Source organism: Onychostoma macrolepis, chromosome 06, assembly GCF_012432095.1.
Source record: "Onychostoma macrolepis isolate SWU-2019 chromosome 06, ASM1243209v1, whole genome shotgun sequence".
In the NCBI taxonomy this organism is placed as follows: domain Eukaryota; kingdom Metazoa; phylum Chordata; class Actinopteri; order Cypriniformes; family Cyprinidae; genus Onychostoma; species Onychostoma macrolepis.
In genome coordinates, this window is record NC_081160.1 from 7,191,600 (window position 1) to 7,210,002 (window position 18,403).

Here is an 18,403-nt window from a genome sequence, read left to right on the forward strand (position 1 = left end):
GACAAAGTTCAGAATCCTTCGACTTTATGCAAATGAAGAGCGACTTTCGGGAGCGACAACCAATAGGAAAGAAGACGGTTGAGCTCATGTGATCGTTCTCCTCTCAGCCGGAGATAAACATACGCAATGGGAGAAAGTAGGCTCTGTTTCTCATTCATTTTTGTTCGTATGTACGGATATAATTTAGATTTAGATTATATTTACTCTTTTGCCTCCAAAATGTTTGAATTTAGCGGCAAGAAACCTGACTCGCTATCAAGGCAACCAGTAGTGGGAACGCCCACTAGCGACCTCATCGCCATGCAGCGACTGTGTGAACGCAGCTAACCTCAAACGACTTTATGCGATTTTAGCAGCGCTGAGAAAAGTAACAGATACCACGTGACAACGCAGTCTATGTGCTACGTGCTTTATAACTGTGCAGCAGCTACACAAACTTATAATCATTTTAATTTTAATTTACCATTTATTATTATCGTGCTTGATCAATTAGAAACAGCATCGAGGTCCCTTGACATTTTAGTAGTAGCCTACTGTAGTGCCACCTCCGAAACACTAGCCGGCGCCAAACACAGGCGCTGGTCTCGGATCAACGCCATCATAGAGCCAGAAGAAGATTATAGGAAGAGATGGACGAGGAATAATGAAATAAACAGCACAGTAGAAATTATAAATCATAATGCTGCGCTAACTGGGTCGTTTATCATAAACGTCAACACTTTCCATCGTTTCATGAAGAGAAGAGGACATGGCGTTTGTCACAGCGAACTGGAATCCTCTGGGCGAGGCTTTTTACAGGTAAATATCAGAACAGCTTAATCATTCTGTTTATTAAATGTGCAGAATGTAAGTGTATGAAATCATCATCCTGCACACATGCGCTCATTTAGGTAGAGAGAAAGTGTAGCTTTTAAACTGCATGTTTGTTTTGATTAGTCACTGGTGTCATGTGACAGCTGTCATGAGTAGCAGTGGATCATTTAACAAGCAGCACAACTGCCTGTGTTCCTTTATTAAAGTAGCGTGGATTTAATTCTAACTATGACTGAATTAACTATGGTATTCTGGAAACGTTCGTAATAATGTAAATCTATTAGTAGTATAACTTTTTTTACAACTTTTTTTTTAAATGTGTTTAGGTTACAGTTCTCAACAAATCCCTTAGTTTGCTTTATGTAAACTATAATCACATAACTTGGCATCAAGACAAGAAAATGAAGGCAAAGCACTGCATAAAAATTGTGCTTCTAGCTTATTTCATGCAAATTATCTGCACACACATTGAATAGTTTAGAAAAATATTTTCAGTTATAGGTTTAATGTAGGCTATATGTTTTCGTTATGTACAAAAGTATGAATTTGTCAGTGTCGTAGCTGTTTAATTCAATGTTTTTCAGTATTTTGACACAGGAATCTCAACTTCCACTAAACATGAATGAACCAAAGCTCACATGTGTTCTCAACTTGTGATTGATCTTACATTATTGTTTATATAATAGCTTATGTATGTATTTATTACACAATTTATGTCAACCTTGCAGTTTAAAAAGGTTCTTTATATAACAATTTTTGATAACGACTTGTTTTAAACTTGTAATACAATAAAATTATTTTAATATTGAGAGTATTAGGCTAACTTTTTTTCATATGAAATGGAATATTGTACACCATTTACCCATTGACTTGACTTGTGGTGTCTTGGTGGACATCCTGATATTTCCGTTCAAGGATAGTGGGAAGAAAATTGTCTGCTTCTAAAACATTGACATTTTCCAGAAACTTTTATTTATAAGGAAAGTATAGTTTACCTGCTGTTACACATTTAAAAAAATTTTGTCATGTCTTTTCAGCCAATTTTCAAGACCAAGAATGTTGTCATTGCTAAGCATATCTCTGAAACCCCTGGATGTCCACTTTAAAGTACATCTAGTCTTAAAACTATGGCATGTAAGATATGAGAAAGTCACTAAAAACTATTTTGACCTATAGACAAAACAGAATTGCTGGGTCCATTGAGGTTTCCAGAAAGCATGGGTTGTGTTTATCTAGGCAAACATATTAACCTGGCTTTTACAGTATGTTGTACAGCAGGGCAGTCATGCCAGGTTCTATTATGCTTTTAACATTTTGCCTCCTCCTTCTTTGTTTCTTTTTCCTGAAACAGAAAGATTGAATTGTATGAGATGGGCTGGAATCTGAAAGATGGTCTGAAAGACTGTCTGGTTGCTGCAGCTCCGTATGGGGGTCCCATCGGTAAGTTTTGGGTGAGATCAGCCCAGCAAAATCTTGTTATGTATGATTATATCTCGGTACAGTTTTGTGGCGTTCAAAGACAAAGACACTTCTTTCTCTATCAGCTCTCCTAAAGGGTCATAACCGACGCTCTCCCAGTGCCAGACCTCAGTTAGAGATCTACTCTTCTTCAGGACTGCCTCTGGCCAGTTTTCCAGTAAGAAAACACAGCTGCACAGCAGGGCTGGCCGGTTAATCACGATATGGTTTAATGCGATTATCAAATCACAAAGACTGCCATTTAATTGAGTTAATATGCACAGCACTGAGTTCTTACATGTGAGTTGTTTGTGATCCAGCGGTGTTTGCACAAAGCAGTAAATGCTGCTTTGCATGAACTCATCTGTGCATCTGATCTGAGCCAGTGTTGTTTATAACATGCATTTGGGAACGGGATCTTCCCATACTTGTTATAAGAAGCACTTAAACAATAAATGAGATGCTTTATGGGCTCAGTGTGATTTTCTGTCAAAATAAAAGTTAAATGGTTTAATATACAAAAAATAAATATTACAGTTGTAATTGTGTACAAAAAAAGTGTTTTTCTACTTTTTACTGATTAATTTTATGATGAAATTATAATACAATATTTCTTATTTTGTTTTTATTTAGTAATTGTAATATTTTTAGTACATTATTGTTATTATAATTGTATTGTTATATTGATATATAAATAAATATTTAAATTTAGCAAACTTAAAATTTAAGGCTTAATTTTTTCGCATTTTTCCCCATATTCTGCAGCCCTACAATTAACTATTAGTCATTAAAGAATACTGTTCCTTTTGAATACTTTATTGAACAAAAAATCTGTATGGTAACTTCTCTCTTTGTCTGTCTCAGTGGAAGAGTGGAATGGTGAAGCAGTTGGGTTGGACAGTGTCTGATGACCTACTGTGTGTTCAGGAGGATGGCACTGTGCTCGTCTACGATCTCTTGGGTGGCTTCAAGAGACACTTCAGCATGGGCAATGTGAGAATGCATACATTTTAAAAAGGATGCATCCGTAATTCTGTAATTTCAAAGCATTGCTTCTTTAAATCGGTATTGATTTATATCTGAGCCATAGCATTGATTCTCTCACAGGAGGTTTCTCAGAGTCAGGTGCTGGAGACCAAGATTTTCCATTCGCCGTATGGGACAGGTGTTGCCATATTGACAGGTGCCTTGCGATTCACGTTGGCCACAAATATTGATGACATAAAATTGAGGCGGTTGCCTGAGGTTCCAGGTAAAATATGCATTCTTTGTGATGTTATAAGGATACCAAATTCCACAGAATTGTGAAAGATAATATGTAAGTGAGATACATTTATTAAGCGTTTGTGTTTCTAACCCTGAGTGGTCTTTTTTTATTATTTCAGGTCTACAGGAGGCACCCTTATGCTGGGCAGTCCTGACTCAAGACAGACAAAGTAAAGTGCTGGTGGCCAATGGATCTCATCTGTACATCTTAGACAATACAGCCTGCACACCTGTGGTAATGACCACTCACACAGACTCAAACTACACAGATATTCGGATATTATCAGTGTTTTATTACCTCATAAAAGATGCCAGTCTTTTTTGCCCTGAATCAAAAAGCAATCAAAACAGTGTATAAACAGCCAATGTGGATAAGAAAGCACCTGCTAAAAAATGTTTGTATCTGTGTGTGTGTGTGTGTGTGTGTGTGTGTGTGTGCACGCGCATGTGTGTATCAGACTCCCTCAGGTCTCTCTCCACAAGCATCCAGTATAGTTCACATGTGTGTCTCATTCAGTTATAAGTATCTGGCGCTCCTCACTGACTCTGGCCATGTGTGGATGGGCACGTCGAACCTAAAAGTAAGTGAAACCCAGCAATATCACTTTGTATTTTATGTATATTCTGGTCACAGAAACTTGTGGTCAGTGGTCTAAGTTATTGTTTTTCCATCAGTTCATTACTCTGTCCACTTTAATTGATTAGTTAACTAATTGCCTAGTTAATTAATTGCTCTGTCTTAAGCCTTAATACTTTTGCACAACAAAGCAGCATCAAGGGAATGTTTTCTTGTGCAGGAGAAACTCAGTGAGGTGGACACCAAAATCAAAACTCCCCCTAAACAGATGGCCTGGTATGGCATACTTTTACACTTTGCATGATTTATGTATATTTTCACTCACATTATTTTAAAGGACAAGTTTTTTTTTGCAGGTGTCGCAGGCCCAAGAGTCAGCAGCCATCAGCTGTGGTAATGTGGGATGGGCTCCTCATAGTGGTGGGAGAATGTAAAGAAACCATTCAGTACCACCTGGATGATGACTCAATTCTGGTGCCGGAGCTGGACGGGGTTCGGATCATCAGTGGAACACACCATGAGCTTCTGCAAGAGGTCCCAGGTTAGAATATGTATATTGAGAAAATTCCACAATACTGTTTAAAAGTGTGGGGTCAATTAGATTTTGACAGGATTAAAATTAATATATTTCTATGATGGCAATGCCACATTATCCTTCAGAAATCATTCTAGTCAGCTGATTCGGTGCTCAAGAAACATTTGTTATTATCAGTGTTGAAAGCAGTTGTGCTGCTCAGTATTTTTGTGAGAACCGTGATGCACTTTTTCAGGATTCTTTGATGAATAGAAAGTTTAAAAGAACAGAATTTATTTGAAATGGAAATCTTTTGTAGCATTATAAAGGTCTTTAGTGTTACTTTTGATATAATGCACCCTTGGTGAAAAAAAGGATTCATTTCAATCAAAAGCAAAAATCAAATCTGAAAAGCCTAAACATAAATGAAATTTCTGGAAACTTACAGAAATAAATTTGTTGAAATTGAAGTTCAACTTTCCAAAACTAAAAATGAAATAAAAATAAATTACAGGCAAATATAAGTATTTTTTAAAAGATATAAGCACATAACAAAATGACCAAAACCTAAAATTAAATTAAATTAAAAATCAAATCTTACTGACCCCAAATATTTGAACACTAATAATGTATATGGATTGCTGCCAGGTTCTACATCTGTCAAGCCCACAAGTGATTTAATTTTCCCATGATTCTCTGCAGGTGCATGTGAGGAGATCTTTAAAATTGCCTCAATGGCTCCTGGAGCATTACTTCTGGAGGCTCATAAAGAATATGAGGTAAGACACATTTACTGTGTCGGATCCACATTATTAAAGTTCGACATGGTGTGAAAAAAAGGGAAAATGTAAAGTGAAAAATGTAATACATATAAATGACAATAGATTAACAATTACAGCTATTGTTGAAAATTACTTACTTTTGTTGAAGTTATTGGGAAAAAAAATATTTGTTGTTAATGGTATATATTTGGACAATTAAAAAATACATGTTTAAAATGTTTAATTGTTGCCAGCAGAAAAAAAATTCTCTGTGTCAAAGGTACAGTTCACCCAAAAATGAAATTTCTGTTGTCATATACTCGGCCTTTAAGTTGTTCCAAACCTAAGTTTCTTCTGTTGAACACAAAAGAAGATATTTTCAAGAATGTGTGGGTAACTGAACAGTTGCCGGTAGCCATTGACTATCATAGTATTTTTTTTTTTCTAATTTTTGGGTGAACTATCCTATAGGTGCTAATTATGGCAGGTATATTATATCTAATGACTTTTGTGTTTGAAAATATTTGCAGAAAGAGAGTCAGAAGGCAGATGAGTATCTGAGAGAGATTAAAGAGCAGAGTCTGTTGAGCGAGGCTGTGAGGCAGTGTGTGGAGGCCGCCGGACATGAACATGAACCTGAGACACAAAAAACACTTTTGAGGGTGAGCCACAAAGCCTCAACGCTGCGGGAAGAGAGACATTTCATTTACAGAAGGAATGACAATACATATACCTACTCTCTCTCTCTCTCTCTCAATTGTTGTCTCTGCAGGCAGCCTCATTTGGGAAGTGCTTTTTGAGTAATTTTCCTCCAGAGCAGTTTGTCAGCATGTGCAGAGACCTGCGGGTGTTGAATGCAGTCCGAGACTATACCGTCGGCATTCCTCTTACCCACACTCAGTTCAAACAGATGACTATACAGGTGCTCATCGACAGGTGAGACCATAAGAGAATCTAATTCTGTGCAGAACAATTGTCTGTTTGCATTGCAGAGAATTGTTTTTTAATCACTTCCTTTGAAATGAGTAAAGTTGTAAAATGAGTGTGACAAAGCAGATTATTCCTCTTAATCTATGGCTCTTTCTGTGTTTCAGGCTGGTGTATCGTAAATTCTATCCACTAGCTATTGAGGTTTGCCGCTATTTAAAGACTCCAGAATATCAGGGAGTGAGCCGAGTACTCAAACACTGGGCCTGCTACAAGGTGTGTGTGTGTGCTTATTTAGTTATTTAAAAGTCTAAAAATATGGATGTTGTGATGTTTATATTTATAGATAAAACTATAAAATACAATTACATTTTTTAATAGAATTAATTTTTTAATTGAATTAAATGTATTTATTTATTCTAGAAATGCAGTAAAAACCGTAATATAGTGAAATATTATTAATGGTGAGTCTTTACTGTCAATTTTGATCAATTTTATGCAACTTTGATGAATACACCCTTCAAAAATTTGGGTTCAGTGGATTTACATTTTTTTAAGAAACTTTTATCCAGCAAAGTTGCATTAAATTTTCAAACTTGATAGAAAAGACTCACCGTTATTTAAAACTGTTATTTCAAATTGTAATAATATTTCACTATATTACTGCTTTTACTGTATTTCTGATCAAATAAATGCAGCTTTGGTGAGCATAAGAGACTTCTTTCAAAAACATTAAAAACCTCTTGCTGACCCCAAAGTTTTGCATGGTCATATGTACTACTCTTATAATAATTTTATGGCACTTTTGTGTCTCTTTGAAGTCCCCATTTATTCTAAAGTTGATTTGCCATTCATTATGAGTTTTATAAATCCACAGACATCAAGCGTTTTCACAGATGCTTTTTTCAGAACCAGAGGACATCTGCAGGTGCAGATGGGTTTCATTGTACTTGCAAAACCTTGTGAAGATGTGATGAACCTTTTGTTCAGAGAGGTTCTGATGCAGCACGGCAAAGCTTGTGAGTGAAGTGCCAATCAGTTAAACCCCATAAAAGTTTCTTTGTGTGTGCTTTTGTAGGTCCAGCAGAAAGAAGAATCAGATGAAGTCATAGCAAAATCTGTGAGTGTGAAGCTTGCTGATGCTGCTGGAATCTCCTACTCTGAAATCGCCACTAAAGCATATGAGAGTGGACGCACAGAACTCGCCATTAAGGTACACGCACACACAGTCTATGTTCTAATAAAGACCAAGGGCCACTGATATTATGGGTTGTCAGTCAGTTTGTGTTGGCCTTTCTTTTTCAGTTGTTGGAGTTTGAGCCTCGTTCTGGCGAGCAGGTCCCACTGCTGTTAAAAATGAAGAAAAGCCCTCTGGCTTTAAGCAAAGCCATTGAGAGTGGAGACACAGACCTCGGTACACACTCATTCACATACATGTTTCAAAACCTTGTGAGCTGCCTACCTAGGCATAATTTTATGTAGATACACTGCTGTTAAATTTGTTTAAAAAAAAAAAAAAAATCTTACTAACCCAAAACATTTTACCTGTTCTTTTGAATGGTAGTATGTCATAAATTAAATTTGTCAGCAAATAGTAGCTTGGTCAGATCAACTATATGCATCAAAAATATTTCATGTATTTTAAAGATTACGCTCCATTTGACAGGAATTTAAATAGAAATGTCATCTGATGCTAAACTGAGCAAACACTCACATAACACGCTTATATACTTCATCCTTACATTTACTCGGAGCCAAAAGCATTAGGAACACACACTCTGTTACAGATACACACTTTTAATAGTATCCAGAATCACTGGAGATGGGTTACCTGCATGTTTTCTTGTATGCTAGTGTACACAGTGGTCATGTACCTGAAGAATGAGCTGAACAGAGGAGACTTCTTCATGATGTTGAGGAACCAACCTGTGGCTCTGAGCCTCTACAAACAGGTATGCACATCTGCACACACCTGCTTCCCGAAGACACACACAATCTGCTGCTTCAGAACTGAGAACCACAGGCATTATTTATGACAAGACCATGCCCTATCTCTTTTTAAGCTAACCTAAATAATATTCATGAGCTAACGTTCATGTCTGTGAACGTGGCAAAGGGCCTCAATAAAATCTGATTGGTCCAAATCCCTCATATATATGTACATCAAATCTGTTCTGATTGGCTATGATTTTGTTGCTTTATATACGGAAAAATTACTTCTGCCTAGTTAGGACAATTGTTCAAAAAAGCAATTCACGTCAGCACCATAGCTTCAGTGATTGTTATCGTTAACTACAGTAAAACTAAAACTGCTGAAAGTTTTTTTCATAATTGAAAAAATACTGAAATAAAATAAAATAGAAATATTATATGAAAAGCCTAAACATAAATGAAATTTCTGGAAACTTACAGAAATAAATTTGTTGAAATTGAAGTTCAACTTTCCAAAACTAAAAATGAAATAAAAATAAATTACAGGCAAATATAAGTATTTTTTAAAAGAAATAAGCACATAACAAAATGACCAAAACCTAAAATTAAATTAAATTAAAACTATAAAAATAAAAGCTAATATTAATAAACACCATGATATCATATCAGTAATATTAAAATAACACTGCATGTTTTTTACACTGTTCACATTGTCTTTGTTTATTTTGTGTATGTATGTAGTTCTGTAAACATCAGGAGCAGGGTACACTCAAAGATCTTTTCAATCAAGATGATGATCATGAAGAACTTGGCAATTTTTATGTAAAGGCCAGCTATAAAGAGCAGGTAGGTGTTTACATCTCTTTCTTCCTCATTTTCTTCCCACTTCCATGATTTGAAAGACAGAAGTGCTATAAAAGGTCAACAAATTAGGGTGGCTGCATTTCCACCAATGGCTTGGGTTTGAAAACATGTCTTCTCTGCCTTCCACCTTCATTTGTTAATACTCTTCTGTTATTTTTAGTAACCTAATTTTGCTAGTTGCTTTGGTAAGTATGCATCTACTGAGAAAATAAATGTAATGTGCATGTTTGTGTGTAATTGCAGAGACTGGAAGCTCGGATTGCTCTTTTACAAAGTGCAGTGGACGAGTACTACAAAGCCAAGAATGAATTTTCTGCCAAGGTGAAGACCTCAGACTCTACTGTTACAGGCAGATTAGCAGCCTGGGTCAGAGTTCACTCTCAGTGTAGCCAGAACATTACATCTGTGAATTATCAAAAGGAATTATAGCCTTTCTTTCTTCTTTCTCCTCTCTCAGACAACAGAAGATGAAATGCGTCTGCTGCGGTTTCAGAGGAAGCTAGAGGAAGAGAAGCGTGAGCCGCTCGTGGGATTCTCTCTTCATGACACTTTGACCACGCTGCTGTCTGTGGGATTGCACAAACAAGCTGAACAAATTTACAAAGACTTCAGAGTGCCCGACAAGAGGTGTGCCATCTGTTTATTGCTTTACCCACATGATTTATAGTTTCTCCTTCTGTGGCACTGTTTTTATTTTGTTTTAATGAAAGAATATACCCTTGAACAACATTTAATTCATATCCCAGTGGCAGTGTTGAGAATCACGAAAACATTCTCTGAGCTTCAGTGGTGACTTTGAGCTAATAAACCAGAGCTAATACTGTCGACTGTAATTAAAGACTACAGTTGTAATGCTACCTTTAATTAAAAATATATATCTCTGCTCTCATGGGTGTAACCTGGGTAATCGTATGTGTAATCAAAATGAACAGGTTCAGCTGCAAACATCTAATTTAGCAAGTGATAATAAATATCAGTCTCAGGAATTTCTATTTTTATATTTAAAAAATGCACATAACCCAAAAGGCTGTGTTTACAAATCCCATATAGGGTGTTTAATAAATACACTGAACATCCACAACAATAAAACCACCTCTTGTGCTGCCAAAACAGCTCCAAAAGACCTCTGAATCTGTCCTGCTGTATCTGGCACCAAGACATTAGTAGCAGATCCTTCAAGTCTTGCAAGTCTTCATGTTTCTAAATGAAGAATAATATAATGTGAATGGTGGTCCGAGACGCTGGGATAGGTCCCATCCCCCCGCAACCCTGCAGAATATAAGCAGTGTGGAAAATGGATGGATGGATAATGTGAATGTCATGATGATATGAGTGAAGGGTGTTTCTCATTATCAGGTTCTGGTGGCTGAAGTTAAAGGCTCTGGCTGAGAAGGAGGACTGGGAAGAACTGGAGAAATTTGCCAAAAGCAAAAAGTCTCCTATTGGATATCTGGTAACTTGTGTCCTGATGATCTGAATTATTCTTAGAGTTATTGTTTGTGAAGTATTTATAATCGTCTTTCTCTGATTACAGCCATTCGTTGAGGTGTGCATTAAACACCATAACAAATATGAAGCCAAGAAATATGTGACTAAAATCACACCTGAGCAGAAGGTCAAAGCTCACCTTGCAGTGGGGTAAGAGTTTGTTCCGAAATGTATTTGGCCATTTTTTTCTTTTTGAAAGAAAGTAATACTTTAAAGGGTTAGTTCACCCAAAAATGAAAATTCTGTCATTAATTACTCACCCTCATGTCGTTCCAAACCCGTAAGACCTCCGTTCATCTTCGGAACACAAATTAATATATTTTTGATGGAATCTGAGAGCTCTCTGGCCCTACATAGACAGCAATGATATTACCACGATCAAAGCACAGAAACGTAGCAAGGACATCGGTAAAATAGTCCATGTGATATCAGGGGTTCAACCGTAATTTTACGAAGCTGCGAGGATACTTTTTATGCGCAAAGAAAACAATAATAATATAATTTATTCAGCAATTCTTTTCCCCGAGTTACCGTCTTCCCCCATTTTGGAGAGTACCCCAGAACGTAATCAGCGTTGTTTACATTAAGCATGCATGCCCTGCATAGATATACATATGTATGTATATATATATATATATATATATATATATACATATCTGTCTACTGAACATAAACAACGCTGATTATGTTGATTAAAATGGCAGAAGACGGCAATTCGGAGAAGAATCGCTGAATAAATTGTTATTATTGTATTCTTTGCAAAAAGTTTTCTGAGCAGCAAATCAGTATATTAGTATAATTTCTGAAGGATCATGTGACACTGAAGACTGGAGTAATGATGCTAAAAATTCAGCTTTCCCATCACATATTAAAATAGAAAAAAATATTAGAAATTGTAATAATGTTTCACAGTATTACTGTTTGTACTTTATTTTTGATCAAATGCAGACTCGGTGGCTTTTTTCAAAAACATTAAAAAAATCTTTCTTACCGTAGAGCTTTGAACAGAATTGTACATTACTGTTCATGATTAAGACAAAGAACCACAATAAATATTGTTGTCTCTCACACAGGGATATGGAGGGTGCCGCAGAGGCTGCTATCGAGAGGCGTAATGAATCAGAGATCAGTACTGTTCTGTCACGCTGTTCAGCCACCACTGATCATCTTCTGATGGAACGTCTCAACCGTGCTAAAGCCACTGCTGTCAAAAAGTGAGCCTGTACACCTCTGTACTGCTCAGCTCAACTTCATTTGCTGACTGATAGTGAACCTCTGTGCACCCATTCTCCTGCATAAAACAGCTCGCAGCAGAATCTGCTTTCGGCTATGTAAATGACTCGTGATGTATTGGAACATTTTCATGAAAATTCTGCACAATGAAGGAAATTTCTTGGGTGGAGAAAAAGATGGACAGCAAGAAAATTAGCATGTCAGCAGTTTATGTTTTTGCTGTGTCTGTCGGACAGCTAGAAGCGGTTCCCATCTTGCACTTCCCTGTAAACCATAAAAACCTTTGTACCTATAACTGAATAATGAACCATTGTTTGCGTGTTGTATAATCATACTGTCTTTGATCGTATGTTCATGCCTGTGTTCTGTAGAGATCATTTGCCTTTATGAATATAACAAAACACTTATTATTTTAATTAAACTATGATTGGATATCAAAACGTGTTGAGTGCGATGTGTGCACATAAATCACACTGTTGGTTCTTTTTAGCACAATCACGCTTGTATCTAATCATGACAAAGCATTGAGAGACTGGGGTCAAACTCCTCTCTCTTGCACTTTTATCCTTATTTTAGGGTGTATTTAAACGTATGGGCGTAGAGGGCGCTCTATTGTCACTGTCACATCACATATACAGACGGAAACGTTGCAGTTTGCAAAGTTGGAAACTTTTTGCAAGAACAGCGACCAGAGAGGAAAAGAGGATATAGTTAAAAAAAAGGTACGACAGTACAAACGTCTTAGTTTGCAGAAAATATGATGTCCAACAAACACTGTTTGCATAGAGCTGCATGACTTCTTTATCACGTGATTTTGTAGTTCAGCCCTTCCAGAAGACTGAGCACAAATGTGCTGTTCTTTACAGTTCTCATTGTTTCGGTTTGTTTTGTTGGTGTAATTTCGTTAAATTAAACATTGTAACGGTGCCTGTCTTAAAAATCGATATGTTCAGCTTTCACGCAGGCGGGGGTTGCTTTAAAACAATTTTGTAATATATATAATCGAATAACGCAGTGTATTTTTAAAAACAGAACTGTTGTGTGTAGACACGAGCGTGATACACAACAAATTGTGACTGATCAATGATTCATTTGTAACAGACATTCTGCATGACTGTCATTCAACATTATTAATCACTAAAGTGTCGAATGATCGAGGTGATTACGGTTATGATTATGAATACAGTTAGGTTACATTGTATTAATGTTCAATCCGTCACATATTCATTCATGGCTCATAATTTAATTAATTGAGGTTGTATTGATGATCCATACCAAATGGTCACACTTTATGTTAATGTCAACAAATGGTTAAACACTTACGCGATAATAATAGTATGTGGCTATCAGGGCGGCATGTTTGGCTCAACCAATGGCGTGTGTTTGGGGCGGGACTAATTTTTTTTATCGACCAATGGCAGACGGAGGCGGTGTTCTGGGGAAACCGGTTTGACAACAGATTATTTTTGAACAGATTATTGTTTGATGTCACTAGTGGCGCTAAGGTTATACACTTCACCATCAACAGATCAGAAATTCATGTATACATATAAATATAAGAGTTAATTTAATGTTTATCATGTATTCATATCATGACATAACATATTATAATCCCTGCTAAAATAAAGCTTCAAGTTTAATTTATTCTGGAGTGTACACTACACCAGCATGTTTCTTCTTGTACTGAACTTCGTTTTTCTTGATCTTAACTAAGCAGTTTCTAAGGTTTGTTTGAGGACATCAGACAGTTACATGAACTGTACTTGTGTGTTTCAGGTCATGTCGTCCATTAAAGTTGAATGTGTTATCAAAGAACAGAATGAAGTCGGTGAGAGTCCGGTCTGGGAGGAGAAGGACTCCACTTTGTTGTATGTTGATATTCTGGGTAAAAGGGTCAGCCGGTGGAACTCACTGACCAATCAAATAGACAGTATTACCACAGGTAAGCCTGAAGACATACAGTAAGTTTAGAGTGGGCTGCATTTTTAGTGACTTTCAAGGAAAATGTAATCAAATTAACAGTCAATTCCCAGAATACATGTAGTCAGTGTTTGCATTGTAATGTTGATTAATTTAAATGTCTTGTCTTTGCACAGAGAAACTTGTAGGCTGTGTGGTTCCACGGCAGGCAGGTGGTTACGTCATTGCGGAGGAAACACGGTTTGCATTTGTTGACTGGGTAAAGCGTTCAGTTACACCTGTCGCCAATGTCAATGACAGGGAAAAACCAAACACCCGCTTCAATGATGGAAAAGTAGATCCAGCTGGCAGGTTTTTTGCAGGTACTGTGTGAGAGAAATCACATGTTCAAAAGCATATTTTCACTCTGCATATGTAAAGTATAAGAAAATTGAAAGTATTATCTTGTGACAGTTGTAACTTTGCATTGTAGTTTTTGTTTTTTACAGAATTTACAGAAGCTGATAATAGTTTCTGGTTGAATTTAAAGATGTAGTCCAACCGAAAATGAAAATTTTTGCGCCATTTACTCAACTTTATGTAATTCCAAACCTGTATGCATTTTTTTCTTCTGCTGAACACAAAAGAAGATATTATGAAGAATGTATGAAGAACCAAACAGTTTTGTTTCCCATTGACTTCCTTTGTATGCATCAAAAAACCAAGTCAATGGGAACAGAAACTGAAGAAAGTAAGTCACACAGGTTTGGAATGACATGAGGGTGAGTAAATGATGACAGAATTGTCATTTTGGGGTGAACTAAACCTTTAATTCTTTAAATAAACCAGTTGGACTGTGCCATTTACACTTCTTCTTTACTGTGTGCAGGTACCATGGGTTTGGACATGAAGCCTGACGTGACGGATGGGGCGCTGTACACCCTCCTTCCTGACCAATCTGTTGTCCAGCATTTTGACCAAGTGCACCTCTCCAACGGTTTGGACTGGTCACTGGATCACCGCATCTTCTACTATATCGACAGCCTGGCGTTCATGGTGGAGGCCTTTGATTATGACATCCAGACTGGAGGGCTGTGTGAGTTTGTTTTGCATTGCATTGGACTGTGGTCTTGATGTAAAAATTAGGCTTGTGTGGTTTTGTAAAATCTGTATATTTATTTATTTCTGTCTAAGCTAACCGCAGAATGGTTTACAAGATGGAGAAAGATGAAGGCATACCAGACGGTATGTGCATAGACACAGAGGGCAAACTGTGGGTTGCCTGCTACAGTGCAGGAAGAGTGCTGCGTATCGACCCACAAACAGGTGTGTGAGTTTATAGAAATATAACGTAGCTGCGGCAAATATATTTAATATGAAAACTAATGGTGAAATGTACTGTATAATTTGTTGTAATGTCAAAACTCACTTTTGCAGTATAACTTATGTTGATCAAAATATGAAAGCCTCCTCATAAATTTTAGTCATAATTTACTCATGAACCACTATTTTAAAAATCCATAATCCTGAGGGAAGTCAAAAAGTCTCCACACTGTTGCTTCCATAATTGGTCATCAAACTCATGTTTATGAAAGAAACATTCCTATATTTAAATATTCATACATAGAAAGTTCATATCTCTGTTTCCACAAAAAAATTAAGTGTCACAGCTGTTTATAAATTGAGAAAAATATGATTTGAGCAGCAAATCAGCATATTAGAATGATTTCTGAAGGATCATGTGACCCTGATATCTGGAGTAATGACTGCTGAAAATGTGGTTTTTCCATCACAGGAATAAAATATATTTTAAATATATTCAAATAGAAAACAGCCTTTTTTTACCATATTTATGTATGTATGTATATGCATCATTTTGATGAAAAAAAACAACAACAAAAACCATAATTCTTCCATCATCTTAGACTAACATTTCCAAGAGCTTGCAAATGACCAACGATCAACTGAATATAAATAGAAAGTCTAAATGAAAAACAAAGAGCAGTCCAATGTTTCAGTAGTTGAATTTTTCAGTGGTTGAACAGTAATGAACTTCCCGTCTCAGGCACACGAATGCAGACAGTGAAACTACCAGCTGAGAAAACCACTTCATGCTGTTTCGGAGGGAAAGACTACAGTGATCTCTATGTCACCTCAGCGTATGCAGGCATGGATGCAGATTCACTAGCCAAGCATCCTGAAGCTGGCTGCACATTTAAGGTAGACATCTTATTTCATATCATGCTCAAAGTAGCATGACATCAACTCCGACACATAATGACATTAATTATATGATTTATTCCTATCATAGGTGTCTGGTTTAGGAGTGAAGGGCATCCCACCATTCTCATACACTGGATGAAAACCAAGGAAAAAGTGATTGTTAATGAAAGCGTCATGATCATTTTGCAGTCACAATACAACAATAGTGTTCTAATCATGCAGTTAGAGTATCAGTGATACTCGCACCTCATATAATATTAGAAAATCTTACCTCATTCCAGATGATTTCCATAATGTTTGACATTTCTAATATTAGATACAATTATTATTATAAGTATTAGAGACAAGCATTTTGTCTAGACAGCTAAAATCAAAGATGTAATTGTATGTGGAATAATATGCATTTTAATTTAATTCAATTTAAATCAACTACACAAAGAGCGATCTGTGACTTTGCACACATTTTAGGAGATTATTTCAAGTAATGTATTTTTGGGTCATTTAGGGTAACTTGTAATCACAAATGTGATGTTGGTTTGGCTCTGCTGCTGAAGTGAGTCAGACAACCATGATTTTAAAATGTAATTATGATTGAATTTTTTTTTTTTTCTCTCTTCCAAGTCAAAAAGACAAACCATTCACAACCTAATGTATGTCCATAATCTTTATTTCAGAGTAAAACCTTTTCAGCGAGAAAATGTAGCCAGGACTTAATTTTACTGGGAATTGATTAGATCGTAACAGTTGTTATATGCCAGAATTGTGGTTGGAAGGAAGGGGCTGAAAACGGATTTGTTGCGTCAGCTGAAATGTCATTTCAGACCGTGCATTAAGAGGGGTGAATAGGGTCAGTTTCATGTTGACTTAAGGATACTAAGTAAACCTACAGGTTTTGGTGCAAAGGTTTAATAGATTCATTCATTTTGTTTGTTGGTTTGCTGTATTTGTGAATCTTTCTGCTTAACCTGAAATAATAAGATAAAAGTTTAAAAATTAAATGATCTCTGGAATTCTAGACTTTTTTTTTCAAGAGTTTAAATAAGGTGTTTGAGGATAAATATTTAAAACAAGCTCCACCTCCTAATAAATATATTTTGTTCAGTCATCATCAACAATTCACTCAAACAGTAACACAAACGGTACTACATATACAGTGAGGAAAATAAGTATTTGAACACCCTGCTATTTTGCAAGTTCTCCCACTTAGAAATCATGGAGGGGTCTGAAATTGTCATCGTAGGTGCATGTCCACTGTGAGAGACATAATCTAAAAAAAAAAAAAATCCAGAAATCACAATGTATGATTTTTTAACTATTTATTTGTATGATACATCTGCAAATAAGTATTTGAACACCTGAGAAAATCAATATTTAATATTTGGTACAGTAGCCTTTGTTTGCAATTACAGAGGTCAAACGTTTCCTGTAGTTTTTCACCAGGTTTGCACACACTGCAGGAGGGATTTTGGCCCACCTCCACACAGATCTTCTCTAGATCAGTCAGGTTTCTGGCCTGTCGCTGAGAAACACGGAGTTTGAGCTCCTCCAAAGATTCTCTATTGGGTTTAGGTCTGAGACTGGCTAGGCCACGCCAGAACCTTGATATGCTTCTTACAGAGCCACTCCTTGGTTATCCTGGCTGTGTGCTTTGGGTCATTGTCATGTTGGAAGACCCAGCCTCGACCCATCTTCAATGCTCTAACTGAGGGAAGGAGGTTGTTCCCCAAAATCTCGCAATACATGGCCCTCCTTAATACATCCTCTCCTTAATACAGTGCAGTCGCCCTGTCCCATGTGCAGAAAAACACCCCCAAAGCATGATGCTACCACCCCCATGCTTCACAGTAGGGATGGTGTTCTTGGGATGGTACTCATCATTCTTCTTCCTCCAAACACGTTTAGTGGAATTATGACCAAAAGTTCTATTTTGGTCTCATCTGACCACATGACTTTCTCCCATGACTCCTCTGGATCATCCAAATGGTCATTGGCAAACTTAAGTCGGGCCTGGACATGTGCTGGTTTAAGCAGGGGAACCTTCCGTGCCATGCATGATTTCAAACCATGACGTCTTAGTGTATTACCAACAGTAACCTTGGAAACGGTGGTCCCAGCTCTTTTCAGGTCATTGACCAGCTCCTCCCGTGTAGTTCTGGGCTGATTTCTCACCTTTCTTAGGATCATTGAGACCCCACGAGGTGAGATCTTGCATGGAGCCCCAGTCCGAGGGAGATTGACAGTCATGTTTAGCTTCTTCCATTTTCTAATGATTGCTCCAACAGTGGACCTTTTTCACCAAGCTGCTTGGCAATTTCCCGTAGCCCTTTCCAGCCTTGTGGAGGTGTACAATTTTGTCTCTAGTGTCTTTGGACAGCTCTTGGTCTTGGCCATGTTAGTAGTTGGATTCTTACTGATTGTATGTGGTGGACAGGTGTCTTTATGCAGCTA

The 18,403-nt window shown here is 37.0% G+C and overlaps 2 protein-coding genes and 1 long non-coding RNA gene across 6 annotated transcripts; 2 read left to right on the top strand and 1 right to left on the bottom strand.

The window, feature by feature from the left end:
• vps16 (VPS16 core subunit of CORVET and HOPS complexes) lies at positions 1 to 12,273 on the top strand. Its single transcript, XM_058779899.1, has 23 exons — positions 1 to 136; positions 234 to 798; positions 2,165 to 2,253; positions 2,358 to 2,449; positions 3,136 to 3,264; positions 3,379 to 3,523; positions 3,657 to 3,772; positions 3,996 to 4,118; positions 4,335 to 4,390; positions 4,471 to 4,655; positions 5,331 to 5,407; positions 5,920 to 6,051; positions 6,162 to 6,325; positions 6,484 to 6,592; positions 7,395 to 7,529; positions 7,622 to 7,730; positions 8,171 to 8,268; positions 8,990 to 9,094; positions 9,356 to 9,433; positions 9,570 to 9,739; positions 10,469 to 10,565; positions 10,647 to 10,750; positions 11,674 to 12,273. Exons 2-23 carry the CDS (start codon positions 749 to 751, stop codon positions 11,816 to 11,818), a joined length of 2,508 nt encoding a protein of 835 aa, XP_058635882.1. The 5' UTR covers positions 1 to 136; positions 234 to 748; the 3' UTR covers positions 11,819 to 12,273.
• Positions 10,096 to 11,663, bottom strand: LOC131542858 (uncharacterized). Its single transcript, XR_009271804.1, has 2 exons — positions 10,861 to 11,663; positions 10,096 to 10,312 (listed from the first exon to the last, which is right to left on the bottom strand). It is a non-coding gene; the product is annotated as an uncharacterized LOC131542858 (long non-coding RNA).
• Positions 12,274 to 12,439: 166 nt separating the features above from the next.
• Positions 12,440 to 16,957, top strand: rgn (regucalcin). Of its 4 annotated transcripts, none has more exons than XM_058779119.1 (7): positions 12,440 to 12,555; positions 13,610 to 13,775; positions 13,930 to 14,115; positions 14,622 to 14,828; positions 14,927 to 15,058; positions 15,798 to 15,952; positions 16,044 to 16,957. In XM_058779119.1, the coding sequence occupies exons 2-7, from the start codon at positions 13,613 to 13,615 to the stop codon at positions 16,092 to 16,094; spliced, it is 894 nt and encodes a 297-aa protein (XP_058635102.1). In that variant the 5' UTR covers positions 12,440 to 12,555; positions 13,610 to 13,612; the 3' UTR covers positions 16,095 to 16,957. The 4 variants fall into 4 exon arrangements, with proteins under 4 accessions (XP_058635102.1, XP_058635103.1, XP_058635104.1 ...); XM_058779120.1 differs by having other exon boundaries at positions 12,444 to 12,552; positions 13,608 to 13,775; XM_058779121.1 differs by lacking the exon at positions 12,440 to 12,555 and adding an exon at positions 12,695 to 12,713.
• Positions 16,958 to 18,403: the final 1,446 nt, after the last annotated feature.